This window comes from Archocentrus centrarchus, chromosome 1, assembly GCF_007364275.1.
Source record: "Archocentrus centrarchus isolate MPI-CPG fArcCen1 chromosome 1, fArcCen1, whole genome shotgun sequence".
Taxonomy (NCBI): domain Eukaryota; kingdom Metazoa; phylum Chordata; class Actinopteri; order Cichliformes; family Cichlidae; genus Archocentrus; species Archocentrus centrarchus.
The window spans coordinates 3,754,698-3,769,020 of NC_044346.1; the positions used below are offsets into that span (position 1 = coordinate 3,754,698).

The 14,323-nt window shown below is 41.3% G+C and overlaps 1 protein-coding gene across 3 annotated transcripts; it reads left to right on the forward strand.

Annotated features, from left to right (window-relative positions):
- Positions 1-1,449: 1,449 nt before the first annotated feature.
- ccsapa (centriole, cilia and spindle-associated protein a) lies at positions 1,450-13,066 on the forward strand. 3 transcript variants are annotated; one of them, XM_030742274.1, is made up of 4 exons: positions 1,450-1,595; positions 4,586-4,980; positions 7,884-8,236; positions 8,580-13,066. In XM_030742274.1, exons 2-4 carry the CDS (start codon positions 4,614-4,616, stop codon positions 8,757-8,759), a joined length of 900 nt encoding a protein of 299 aa, XP_030598134.1. In that variant the 5' UTR covers positions 1,450-1,595; positions 4,586-4,613; the 3' UTR covers positions 8,760-13,066. The 3 variants fall into 3 exon arrangements, with proteins under 3 accessions (XP_030598134.1, XP_030598153.1, XP_030598144.1); XM_030742293.1 differs by having other exon boundaries at positions 7,890-8,236; XM_030742284.1 differs by having other exon boundaries at positions 1,452-1,595; positions 7,887-8,236.
- Positions 13,067-14,323: the final 1,257 nt, after the last annotated feature.

The following is a 14,323-nucleotide window of genomic DNA, read 5'->3' on the forward strand; positions in this document are numbered from 1 at the left end:
GAGGATGGCCGAACAACGGTCGCCCATCTCCAATCGCTTACAGTAGAGTAGAAAAGCGCTATATATAAGAACCAGACCATTTACATATTTAATTGGGAAGCAACATTAATAACATTGACAAAGAAAAGAGTTTTTTCTTTTTTTCTTAAGTGTTGTAGTAACCATACAAACATACTACACTCGGGCCTGGGGGGAGGGGGGGGTGTCCAGGCTCGCCCAATAATGTCACTGTGCCCCCTCAGCTGAATTCTACTGATACACTTCAACTATAAGTAGCACTAGTGTCTCAGGCTGACACTAATCTTTATGCGTAAAATAGGTGTAGTGGCCCTTTAAGAGATCAGTTCTAAATAACCATTTATTTAATTTTATTTAGTTTGATGAGTTAAAGTCCGGCCCTTGTGTTCTCAGCGGGTTTCCAGGTTTCACCTGTTGGCTGCACAAATGGAGACAGAATCCGCATGCGCAGTCTGGTGACCGCGTCTTCATGGAAAATCATATTTGATTCTGCATCAGTCTACTACAGTTCTGTTATGCTACCATCAAGACTGGGGATGGTACAGGATGTATCTTTCAAAATAAAGCTCCTGACTCTCTGAACTTAATGGTTTGGTCCTAGTTCTCGAAGTTACTCCAAAATCAGTAGAGTTAAGACAAAAGTTTTAAAAATTTCAGGCCTGATAGCAAACCGTAAAAGGAAAAGATGGATGGACCGTTTTCATTCTGTGTCTTTTTGGTCTTATAATTTTAGCCAAAGTCTTTGTGGCCAGTCAGGCTGTGGTGTCATGGTCCTGGATCAGTTTACCTCACATCTGAGTTTTTGAACCTTCTGGTTTATTTAATTATTCTTTGTGATCCTCGGTTTGTTTAATGTTTATATTTACTTAATATCTTGCTTTTTGTTATACTCTTCCTGCTTCCACGTATCTGCATTTTAACAACTGACCCAGATGTAATGTGCGGTCAGTTTGAGACTCTAAGTAACTGCTAATTTTCATTTTCCATCTCTACAGTCAGTTCTTTCACTTTGTGATCTATGTGCATCTCTTTGAAGTGGTTTTGAGTTTATTTTTTGTTATTTTATCCATGTTTGTGGCATTGTTGCAGCCTTCGTACTTCTGTATGCTTCCAGGATTGTACATTTTAAACTGAAAGGCAAATTCACCTTCAATCCCAAATCATTATATTACCATAAGCCACAAAAAGGCTAGCTCTGATAGCTTACTGTATTGCTTATGAAAATTTCTGCGAAGTCGTAATCTCAAACAAAACAAAGAGAGAGATTCATATTTTTAGCTGCTGAATTGTCCATGATCACCTCCGTCCAAACCAGAAGAGACCAGATGAGTTATTTAAGCACCACAAAGCAGTAATAAAAGCAATGTAAACGTTTTCTAATGATTAACTTCTTGAGTTCATGTCCATAAGGCGGTTTATGGCTCTTGTTTTGAAAGTCAAAGCCGGAAGTCGATTGTTTTGTTGTCGCGAGCTTGCTAACTCAGCTCGGTGTTTGGTGTCAGTAAGCAGAGCGATGCTCACCGTCTCAGAGACGGGGTTTAAATCAGACTTCTGAACCCCTGTGGACCACGGTCTTGGTGAGTAAATATATTTCTGACTTTAATATCTAATCAGCCTTTAGTCGTTAGCCTGAGCATTTAAATCTCACCGTTTTTACAAATGAAGCTGAACGCAGCGGGCAGGTGAGGAGCACGGCTGTGAACATGGCTGTAGCCTGTTTTCTCTCGGTTTGTCGTTTTAAATCTCAAGTTTACACACTTCATTCTATTTATTAACTTCAAAATGCACGGGAGCTATATCATTTTTGCTCGGCTCTGTGTTCACAGGCTAAAATATTTCAAAAATACGGTGAGCTGGGGTGTGCCTGAGAGAATTAAAGCCTTCAAAACAAGAGACACGTACAGTGTGTGTGTTTCAGTTCCAAAAAAACAAACATCAGGAAATATGCAATAATTGGACGTTGACTTGAAAATATATACTTACCAGGTTTTGTCTTCAGATCAGATATAGGCCAGCTAACGAGATCAATAATTGATGTAGTTTATTTTCAGTTTAAGTTACATATATTTAAATATAAAGGGAAAAAAAAAAGGAAAGTGTGTGTAGGCGTGTAGACTAAAATAGACGGAATATAACTGGTCATGTAGTGTGAGTGAGTAATGGCTGTAGTCCAGCCAGTTGTAAAGCTGTAGTAAGCCTCAATCCTCCTCTGCTCTCAAGGTAATCTGATGTGGAGGGGAGGTGGGCGGGGCTTACAGGTAGATCACACCTGGCAAAGGTACGTCACCAAGTGTTGCAGGTAAATCTGTTTAAAAAAAAAAAAAGAGAGAGAGAAAGAAAGAGATGGGTTTATTAGATTTGACGTTATCTGATTGGTTTGTATTAATAAGGAGTGTTACTTGTTTGAATTGCTAGTCTTGCTGAATATGACCACAGCTTTATATGTAATAAAGAGGCAAAGCAAGAATAATTTGTGATGCATTTAAAAAAAAGAGTAAAAGGAAAAAAAAATGTCTATTTAGAAGAATATTAACTTTATAAATGTGTAATGAGAACAGATGAGTTCATGTCAGAGGTAACAGTGATAACCTCTGGTTATCCCACATCTGTGACATACAGCAACTAACAGCATAACTGGATGGATGGACAGATGTTATGCTATGGTAACCACTAGCATCCACCTGGCTGTGCGTTCATATGAAGAGTTCACTATGTTAAATTTAGTTTAGTGTTTTTCTGTGAGTGTTTTCTAAAAATTGAACTTTTGGGTTATGAAGTATTGCAGTTTTTGTCCTGACCTGACTCATTACAGGAGGCTGGGTTATATTGAGGCTCACATATCCTATAGTATATTCATGTATAATGATGTAAATAATTTTTTTCTAAACTCTCTGTGGCAGTAAAGCAGATGTTTATAGTTCATTGTTTGATCTCTTTTGAGGATTGTGGAAAACATTTCTTTGTGCTAATGCAGAAAATAGTGTGACAGCATTGTTAGTGTGGCAGCAGAAGAACAGACCGATCAAACTCTCGTCACGGACATCTGAACCACAGTGAAATCTGACACTGTGTGTCGAGCTGCGTGCAACATAGTGTTAACATCCAGCAGAGCTCAGAGGAGAAGCTGACGCAGAAAGTTAAAAGAAAAAGTCGACAAGATAAATGGGCTGCATTTTTTTAAAATTTACCTTTTTAGAGAAGTGGATTTAAGGAATTAAAAATGTATTAATCCTTAAAGGTACTTTTTATAATTGCCTTCTGTAAATTTTAACTGAAACTTTTACCACCAGGAGGCAGTGTTTTACATGTGGCTGTGTTAAAACCTTTTCTGATGTGTGTTGCTGTTATTTTAACTTTTAATATTTGTTTTTAGTTGTTCCTACTGTCCACGTTCTAGTAAATAAGAATGTGTTCAGTCTAAATTTCCCACAGGTGTGAATGTGAGTGTGGATGTTGTCTGTCTCTCTGTGTTGGCCCTGCGACAGGCTGGTGACCTGTACAGGGTGAACCCTGCCTCTCACCCTATGGTAGCTGTCATAGACTCCAGGCCCCCCACGACCCTGAAAAGCATAAGCAGAAGAAAATGGATGGATGGATGGATGTTAGCTGTAGTTATGGTGGAAGGTTTTTAAACTATTTATTTTACAATAAGTACTTTAAACCTTTTTTTTGTATTAAGGCTTAAGTGTTTTTTTTCCTTTTTTTTTTTTTTTTTTTTTATCAATATGTGTTAAAGCCTTTCACAAGCAACTGTAACACTCATTCCACTTCACTTTCATCCAGATATTGTTGCATTTGCCATTAGGTCAATTCCACCAACTAGGAACTAGCAGGCCTTTGTAGAGCAGCCCAGATATTTATGTTCCCTTTGCAGATACTCTCCTTGTAGGATGTCTTTCAGGGCTGTTTTGAGGGGGAAAAAAAACACTCCAGTGTACATACTTCTAAAAACTGGGGTTGAGGCTTCTTTGTTAAACTCTTGACAAATGTGTCTTTGAAAATACAACTGCCTATCAGAACAAAGACAAGAAGACTTACAGCATCTGTATTGACAGTGGAAAAGTTCAACAATGGATGGAGCTGCTCCTGTAAACACTCAAACCGCCTTGTGCCCCCCCCCCCCCCCCCAACTATAAGCTCAAATTTTTATTACATGAAAAAAAATGTAGTTTTATAATTATTTTAAATCAGATCAGAAGCAACGGAGGCTGAAACAATAACTGTGTCACCCTTTATTTTGTATTTTTCTTTAGTTCAAAGGTCTAAAGAGCTCAGAGAAGATTCAGAGATGTAGTGATGGAGGACGTGCAGAGGGTTAGGGTGACAGAAGAGGATGTTACTGATAGGGTGAAAAAGGGACAGGTGATCAGGCTGTGCCGACTCCTAAAGGGAGCAGCCAGAAGAAAAAGAACAACAAGGAAAAGATTGAAGATTTGTTTCAACATGTTAGAGATATTTAGTAAGGAGAGTCACTTGTATGGACTTCCTTTAATGCTGAGATTAGATTAGGTGAAGTTATTTCTTTTTTGAATGTCAGTATTTAATGTCTTTTTTTTTTCTCTTGCAGTGATTGGCACCAAGGAAGAACAAGAACCATGGTGACCAAAAAAGTGAGGACAGAATATATGAAGAAGTTCAGGGACCCCAAATGGGAGACGTTTTCTAAATGCTACGAGGACTCCGTGAAGTACCGTCTGACTCGACGCGTGATGGAGCATTCCCACAAGCCCTGGTTTTGGGAGGGCTGGGACAGCGGCTCTGACTCCAGTGGCTGGTCGACACCAAGACTGACCAGGAACAAAGTGGCTCCTCTGTCCCTCCCACTGCTGCCCACATCCCCAGAGGTCAAACAGAGGCTGTTGGAGTTGAAGACCAGTCCTGGGCAAAAGCAGTCATCTGAGGATTTAGAGACTGAAGTGGGGGAAGGGGACGCTCCGGTTGTAGATGCTGCACAAACCACAGGTGAGAGGAAACTGCTCATCAAACAGAAATCCTAAACATTAAGTTTTTCCCTGTTAATTGGACAAAATATGGAATATGACTTGGATTTCCCAGATTTTATGTCATAGCAAGTATACATTTTCTCAAAAACTGCGCAAAAAAATTAAATGATCATTAGTTTCTGACTGTGATTAATATTTTGTCAATCAACCCACCAATTAATTGACTAGCTGCACCTCTAATAATGACCAAGCCTAAAAAACTGCAGTTCCTGGAGTGGCCACTTGAGGCTAGCTCCAAAAGTGAGCCATGTTAAAGTGCCTTCAAAACTCCACAGCTTTCAAAAGCTGCTTTCCTGCATGGTACCAAAAGGGTTTCGGCCTCTTTTGATTGTTTCCAGCTTCCTAACAACTGTGCTGTGGGGGAATCTTTTTATAACTCATTCATTTGAATAATGGTAAAGCTTAAATGTAGGGGTGGCCATTTGATTGACAGGTGTGCTGACACAGTGGGCTTTGTCTTTTAGGCATCAGTTTTGCTAGTTGGAGTCATTGAAGTGGACCTCTCCATTATATTTGTACTGTTGGTGCCTTTAGGACCATTTTTAATGTAATTGTGTGACTAATAATATAGCATGCTGTTCAGTACAGACCTTCAAGAGGTCTGAGTTTCAGTTACATTCTAGTGTTTTATTAATTTGTTACTTGGCACTAATTTATAACTATTTGTGTCTGTTCGTCGTACCTGTACGGTTTAGGGTTCTGTTAGCCAAGCCTTCTAGCGTTAGCTCATAACAGCATTCCCCTCTCATCCAAATATGGTCTCTTCAGGCTCCAAAAAAACAGGCAGAAGCTGAGGCATCAAAATGTGTGGAAAAAGCATCAGGAGACATCACCCCGTCCTTCTCAGGGTGATGCTGTTTGCATCTTTTCTGGTGCTACCATCAGGTCATGACATTTTCATAAGCCTCAGCTGTACTTTGCCTTAGCATGTCAACATGTTTAAAGTAGCTTAGCTTAGCTGGTTAGCTTTGTTATTGTGAGGAGGCTGACATGTTGATGTTTGCATGTGGCTCAAAGGCCTCAGTTCAGCCTCACAGAGCTTCTGTTGTAGCTATAACCTCATTTTTCTATTCTGACAGTTTACACAAAAATAATCATTACAGTCAATCATCAGATGAATTGTATAAGTGAATAAACTTTAGTTATACCCCTGATAAATGATACTACATTAAGTCAAATGTAGTCTGGGTTGACCTGAGATCCCCCAAACTATGTTTGCATTTGCGCTTTTTTTTTTTTTAGTCTCCAGGAAAGGTTTGGAGTAATCTAACAGAGGGTATTTGATTGTGATTCTTTGTGAGCATCGCTTTCACAGTATGAGGCGCAAAGCCTGGTTTGCCTCAGGAGACACCAGCGCCATAAATATTTGGACCGAAGGCTCAGCAGTCAGGTGGGATTGTTTCCTCCTGCTCAGACACTGAGCTCAGAGATAAAGGATGTATTGTGTGTCTTTGACATTTTCCATGGCTGCATTTCAGACAGGAAAGTGTCAGGAAACCTGCTCATCACAGCTCTGAATTTCACAGTGCAAATAAAAGGTCTGTAAATTTAGGCAACTTGCTTTTTCACACAGATTCAGACACAGCAGCCCCGTGCAGCTCCACAGGGAAACTGTGGCGTCATTCAGCTCCATCGAGTGGTTAAATAGTACCCTGCTCAGAAAAATAAAGGAACACTTTGAAAACACATAAAATCTCAATAGGAAAAAAAGTCATGCTAGATATTTATATTGATATGGACTGTGTTAGAAACAAAGACATGCCACATTCTTCAGGCCTCCCTCATAAAGTCTGTTTCTGATCAGAGACATTCACACCAGTGGCTGCTGGAGGTCATTTTGTAGCTCTGGCAGTGCTCATCCTGCTCCTCCTTGCACAAAGGAGCAGATACCAGTCCTGCTGATGGGTTAAGGACCTTCTGCAGCTCTGTCCAGGTCTCCTAGAGTAACTGCCTGTCTCCTGGAATCTCCTCCATGCTCTTAATGCTGTGTTAGTAGACACAGCAAACTTTCCAGCGATGGCACGTATTGATGAAGCAGAATTTTTCACTTAATTTGTGAAACGACATATAAAGATAAATGAACAAAGACCACCCATCCATGTCAACCCTCCCCCTGATGTGCAAGTGAACGGACAGTTGTGGCATGAGCATCTGACTGCTGGTAAACAGTGCTGCTCCACACCCCCAAAGCCCCAATGTCAAAGATGCAGATAAAATTGAGGGGCAGAGAGCAGTGAAGAGGTGAACCCAGGAAATGGGCGGTGCCAGGGCCCCAGACCCCACACCCGGACCCACAGAGAAGAGCCTGGCCAAGCAGCCCAGGGCCAGCACCCACCAGGCTCCACACCCCAAGGCCACAAGGCACACACACAGACATCACAAAGCGGCAGCCACAGACTCCTGCAGCCCCCACCCTCCAGTCACTTGCAAGGCACATGACCTTGCAGGTGAGACCACAGCCAATCACTCTAAGTAATGGAAGTGATCCATGACATTCTCTCCAGTCTAATGTCATCTGTATTCAGTGGTACATAAATCATTTTTTGTACCCAGTTCGGGCGGCACGGTGTGGTGCATAAGGCAGTCAGGACCGTGTGTGATGTATTTGCTTCTATATCTATATCACTTATGTCATCTAAAACGCACAGTGTGCATGAGGTTGTAATACAGCAATTATTCTTAGACAGACTTTAGAAATCATCTGTCTGTCCTTCAGCCATCACCCTGTGCCAGATATCTGATCAAATGACTGTAAAGTAATTATAAATTATTTTAAATAAAGAAAAAAGTACTTTCTGCAGCCCACTTGTTGAGAGATGTCTGTGACTTTAACCCACACTGTTTCCTGTGTGTTTTGTGAAGCAGCAGTTGTAGAAAATGGTGTGAATGAGGCCAGTGGCAGCTCTGCAACGGTGGCTCCAAAAAACAGCGGAAACTCAGATGACACGGCAACAGACAATGGGCCAGCCGACTCCGCGTCTTCTGATGGGGAGCCGGTAAACCCGGTACCTCAACGACGCCATCGCCGCCGCACCCCACGCTCTGAGCAGGCACACCGAGACAGTTCCCAGGACGACAAACCAGCTGTGATCCGAAAACCACCGAGAGCGAAGAGCACACCGGTGATCAGCACCAAGGAGAAGGAGAACCGGAGGCCGTCCAGTCGTCTAGACTGGAGCGAGCGACAGATGGAGATCAAGACGACACCCAATGATGTGAGTGTTCGTCTCAGTGAAGATACTCTTGCTTTTTTAAGAGCCTTTAAAAAAAAAACTTCAATGAAATGTACACCTCAGTACTCATGGAAGCATACTACTTTCATTTTAAAACCACTATATTTCAAGAGAGAGATTTGCTGACTTGAAGAGACACGTAGCACATCGGGCCTTTTTCCTCAGCCTTTCCTTGTGTTAGTGCAGGAGTCCTCCACAGCAGCTCGCCCTCATTAACGGGACAGCAGAGAAGTGAAACCGTGTCACTGAACACTCTGCAAACATTAATAATAAAACACTGGTGTACCTTTCGGAAATGACTCCTCTCTCTGGTTTCTCCTCACAGAGTCACACTTCTGATGCCTGCGTTCAGACTCGGAGGGAGTCCGACAAGCGGATCTCCAAGCTGGACCGCCGGCGGGCTCGATCTGCCGACCTGGAGAAGATAAGGCGGTCGCAGCTGACGGTGGTGGACGACCGTTGGATGACAGAGTACATGCGCTGTTTCTCCGCCCGGCTTAGGTAGAGATGGATCCACCTTGATCCCTGAATACCAAGTTTCCTTATTTGCAGATATCAGGAGGATTTTTCATTTGAATCAACAAGACAGAGAGCCGTCACAGCGGGCCATAACAAAACACTGCTCGCTGGGCTGTCTCCTTAGTGGACAGAGAAATAACAGACAAATAAAGTGAAGAAGTGGGCAGAGCTACTGATTTAGATTCAGGTGATATAGTTTCAAATACCTTATGAGCAACAGGTTTACAATTTCTCCTTTCTCTCTGAGTGTGTTCATTATAATTTGGTGCTTCGCATGGCCCCTAATACTGCAGTACCCACAGTTTTAATTGAATTCTGTACAGATCCCTTAAATTCATTTAACAGAACTGTGACTAAGATATATTCTGCACGTCATTTTTACATACTACTATATCTTTGGGATTTCAGTATTGAAATAACATTTAACAAGTCCAATGAATTTGAAAGAGATTTGATTTAAATTTGCTGTATTAGTCCTGAAGTTTTTAAGCATGTCATTGGTTGTTTTTTTTTTTTACTTTACTTAGCTGGCTTCAGTTGACTTCTGTCCTGAAATCATTTCATGCTCATTTTGTGCAGCATCACAGTTACAAAATGAGGAGCGTGTCACTCCTCGTATGAGATGACAGTGTGGGAACAAGGCTTTACATGAATGTGTCTGCTCACTGACCAGCAGAGAGTTATCAGCTAAACCTGCAGCATCCTTCGGAAGATGCTAATTTAACATCAGTGTTCATCTGTCTGTATTTACAGCCTTGTTGTTCTGGTTTCCCGTCTCTCTTTCTCTCTCTCCTGACAGAAAAAACTAACTGTAGCATGCAGAAGACAGACACAGCTGGAGGGTTGCTCATGGTGCCCTCAAAGGGTCAAAAACTGCAGCTTTAAGAGCTAAAATGCTTCAACATGCCCTTTAGTTAATGTCATCTATGCAATAACTGTACAGGACGTTGATTTAAGACTTATGATGGTGTTGTATAGGCCTACCCACGTCTTCACTTTATACCAAATTACACAGAATTATTAACAATAAAACAACGAGACAGCAGGAACTGTGTTTTGTTGCTCCAGCGTCCTGTCAGAGGGAAAAAAACCCACTTTCACTATCACTGTCATTTATTTGCAGACTAAAGGCCATTTATGCTCCTCTGTAATATAAGCATGATATATTTCCATTGTATCATCTGACTGGTCTGGAGGGACAGATAACCTGGATCAAACCAGCAAAGTAACTATAAAAGGTGCAGTTATTAAAAACCAGCTTTCTTTAGTTTGGGGGTCAGTTTTCTCCGTGACAGGAAAGATTGAATCTGCAGGAACTGTTCAGGTTTCTCATCCCGAACAGTTTCAGATGAGACGGCTCAGCTGCGTTTCTCCGATTCTCTGTTTCTGTGCTGGGAGTGAACAAAGGGAAAAGGAGAGCTCTAAAAGATTTTAATCTTTCTTAGGTTTTCTATACATATATATTACAAAAACACTTCCACGTCACTTTTGAATGTATTTAGTTTCTCAGCATGAAAGAAAGCTCACTGCTCTGCTTTGATTTAGATCTTTATTCAGGCACATCTTTGTTTTACAGTTTTCTCTAACAAAGCCAGTTGTGTGTTTACAACTCAGAGTTTGATGAGAGGCAGCAGAAAGGCCCAAATATTTTTGATATTTGTGTATTTTGGATATAAAGACTTAAGCTTAGATTAGGAGAAGCCTGAAACTCACAGTTTATCAAATAAAATACAAATTTAAGGTATTTTTATCCGTTGATTTTGATCAGGTAACTGTTGGAGCTGTGTGTAGTGCAGAGTTTAGCTGGTGTTTTTTTAACTTTGGGCAGCTTCTGTTAAATAACCTGCAGCTTTAACACAATGTGCAGTGAATCCTCCACATATCTGTCATATTTCAGCGAAAGGCTCAGTGAATAGAAACCAGAGAATATCATCTTAGTCTAACTTCTTGGTGTAATTATGCAACAGTAGGCACTTTGAAAACATTTCACTGAAATAATGTAAGAGTCACTAAAATGCATCACTACAGTCTTATCACTGTTTATATTTTTAAGACAGCTGACGCTTGTTTACTTGATCAGAATTCTAGCCTGAATCCAGGTTTTCCTGCAGTGTCTTATAGCAGAACTAGAGATCAGTAACATGGCAAACATGTAACCATGAACAGAAGCAGAAATGCTGTGTTTAATGATTGTGGCTGTCCTCTTCCCCTCTTGTATCTCCATGTTTTACTAGTTCAAACATGAATGTTTTGCAGTTCAAAGATATCCGAATTCCTATTTAGTGCTGATTTTTTTTTTTTTTTTTTAAGGATGTTTTCTGGAAAGAATCATGTCATTTAATACCAATTAACTAAGTGAAGCCAGCCCTAATATGTCCTCTATGTTTTTATTTAATTGTTCTTTCAAGAATCAGGGAACAATGAAAACAGGCATTCTGCCTGACACGGAGAAACTGTAGGGTTACTGCCTATGATAACTTAGACCTCAGAGGGCTACAGAGCTACGTTTAAGAAACTGGAACCACCACATTACTATTATTTGATCAGAATAGTCACTTCCCAATATAGCTGCTGATTGATTTGACTTGAATCTTCTTCTTTCAGCTGCTCCATTTAGGGGTCACCATACCCCCCTCTGTGCGTGTCCAAACCATCTCAGCCTCTCTAACTCCAAAATGCTGAAGCTGAGCTCTCGCTCTGATGTACTCGTTTCTGATCTTGTCCATCCTGGTCTCTCCCAGTGAAAACCTTAGCAGCTCCAGCTCCAGCTCTTTTTGTCAGCGTCACTGTCTCCAAACCGTCCATCACAGCAGGTCTCACCGACATCTCTCACAGATCACCCCTGATACTCATCTCCACCCACTCCACCCAGCCTGCACTCTTTTCTTCACTTCTCTTGTGCACTGTCCTTTACTTCAGTTGGCCCCAGGTATTTAAACTACCTGCCTTGACTATCTCTACAACTGGCATGTTCACCTTTCCACGTGTCTCCGTCTCATTCACACTTCCATTCCTTGTCCACGGAGACGCCTGCCTGGACTAGTTTGAATTTGAATGGATTAATCAAATAATGAAAAATCTGATGCAGCTCTGCACACTTCAGTGTGCAGTTCAACTTCTTACAGTTCTAAGAATATGTGGGTCTCCTGATATAATCAGCTGATATCAGTTTAACAGATATATCGGTATCAGTGTACATGTTGACTCTGACTGTGTTCACAGTCCTCTCAGCAGTGTCTGCAGCATCGCTGAAGTTGTTAGCTCTGGAAACACATTGTTGCATTGACCCCCAGAAACCCCGTATCACTTGGCTCTACAACGTACGTGATGAACAAGTTTTTACAATAATAATTTGGTAATAGATAAAATATTTAGCTGATTTTGTTTCTTTCCAGGAAACGCCTTTCGTATAATTACTGACAAGTGTAAAAAAAACATTTCATATGAGTCTTACCTCTCTGAGTCCTGCGTGCTGGGAAACAGCCGGTGTGATGAAATGAGTTGATCAGCTTTTATCACTGTTAGCTGTTAGCAGCTCTGTGTGGACGTTTGGATTAGAAACATTAATGTTTCTGTCAGCGTGTGAAGACGAGTGAAAATCACAGGTGTTAAAATTATGGCGAAGAAAAGAGTTTTGAGTTTGTGTTCTGTGGATTATTTGTTGTTGTAACCTGTACACGGCGACGTCATCTCTACGTCTCGTGACTCAGACTGAGGGCTAATCTTTATTATGTATCGAGTTTACCATTTTGAAACAGAACGCATACAAATTCACTGAGAATGTTTATTGATTTCACACCAACTGGACCTCCTCACTCTGAATGTGCACAATTCTTTATGTTCATGTGAACGTTTCCTGTGAAGTCTGTAAGCCTCCGTCTCTGTGTTGACTCGGCCCCACGTTTGTTTTGATGCGTTTCGGCCTTCCGTTTACACGATAGCGTTTCAGAAACGATCTGCGTTTACACGATGACACGTGAAACGATGGAAACGATGTAGTTCCAATGCCAGGCCACAAGTTGGCGTTGGTTTTCTCTTTGCAAAACGTGTTTACGCAAGTAGGAAACAGTAGGAAGCGCGGCCAATTGTTCATTACTTACTAAACGGCCAGTGTGAGAGGTTTTGTGTGGACTGACAATGAGGTTGGGTTGCTGGGGCACACAACGCGGAATTACAAAACGGTAAAAACACGAGAAAAGCACAAGAAGCACTCGTGAATCCGCGAGTGCTGTTTATCAATTTGCGCGTGCGCGGAAAACTGTGGCCGTCGCAACCATAGTGCGCATGTGCGAGTCACCCGTTTTCAAATCACCCCGGTTTCAAGCGTTTACACGAGAATGCAAGCCGGTGCGTTTCTGAAACGCTCCACTCTGGACCCCGTTTCCGAAACACATCGTTTTCACTCCGTTGTCGTGTAAACGGAAGGCCGAAACGCATCAAAACGACACCGTTTCAAAATGAAAACGGTGTCGTGTAAACGGGGCCTCAGTCAGAGCTCGTGTCGCTCCGTCAGCAGTTAATTCAGCGTCACTGACGGATTCACAAACAGCAGCTATAAAATATGTGCAGTGGACACATGGTCTTACAGAAATCCCACACCGAGTGATTTTAGACACATCTGATGGTTTGTAAAGATGTTTTAAATGGAAACGCTGTGGTTTGGTTGTTTATCTTCAGAACACATTGAACTTTGAGTGCATGAATGTTGAGACAATCACTGGAAAGTTGTGGAGTTGCTGTTGAGCAGCTGATTTAAAGGTGAAAAGATTAAAAACAAACCCTGAATATGTAACTGTAAAGTTATTGTATAGAGTGGTGTTAGTGTTGTTGTGGTTCTCCGGCAGCAGGTTAGAAATGTGTATTGCACATCTGAGTATTTCACACTATTTTCTCTCTACTGACGTTTACATTTTTTTGCTCACTGTATTTGTATCTGAAAACATGCAAAGTATATATTTTCATCCACTTTAATGCGTTGCTGTGAATAAATCATTTGAATAAAATATGATTTGAAGAGTTGGTTTGTGTGCCTGCGTGGTTTGTAAACGTGGAACTGAATCTTGTAATTTCACATTTTTCAGATGCATTCGTCACACGGGTGACGTTTCTGCTTCTGTTCATTTTCTTACTTAACTTACACTTTCTCCACTGATCACTGCACTTTTCACAATTCCTTGTGCCCCTTGACCTCTACAAGGAGGCGATCGCACCTTGAGCCATAAAACCACGTTAGGCTCCTTAAAATGAAGTACATCTAACATTCCAAAGAAACATTTTTATAAACATTTCATTATGTCAAAATAATTAAGATTGAATCCGAACCACCACTGTCACACTTAGAGAACCTTACACTGCAAAATCTAGAGCGGTCATATTTCTTTATTCTATGCTGCTTTATTAACACATGAAGAGGAATCTACCACCGATAGGTTGGATGCATGGAGATCTGACATTCAAGAGGAGATACAGGAGACAGACTGGGAAACTGCATGTTTAAAAGCCCAAAAGCAATCAATTAATACAAGAATGCAACTCCTTCACTGTAAGTGT

Excerpts from the sequence above, each read along its gene's own strand:
- ccsapa (XM_030742274.1), top strand. The coding sequence starts at position 4,614 with ATGGTGACCAAAAAAGTGAGGACAGAATATATGAAGAAGTTCAGGGAC. Across the intron at positions 4,981-7,883 it reads AGATGCTGCACAAACCACAG|CAGCAGTTGTAGAAAATGGT; the intron begins GTGAGAGGAAAC and ends TGTTTTGTGAAG. Across the intron at positions 8,237-8,579 it reads TCAAGACGACACCCAATGAT|AGTCACACTTCTGATGCCTG; the intron begins GTGAGTGTTCGT and ends TTCTCCTCACAG.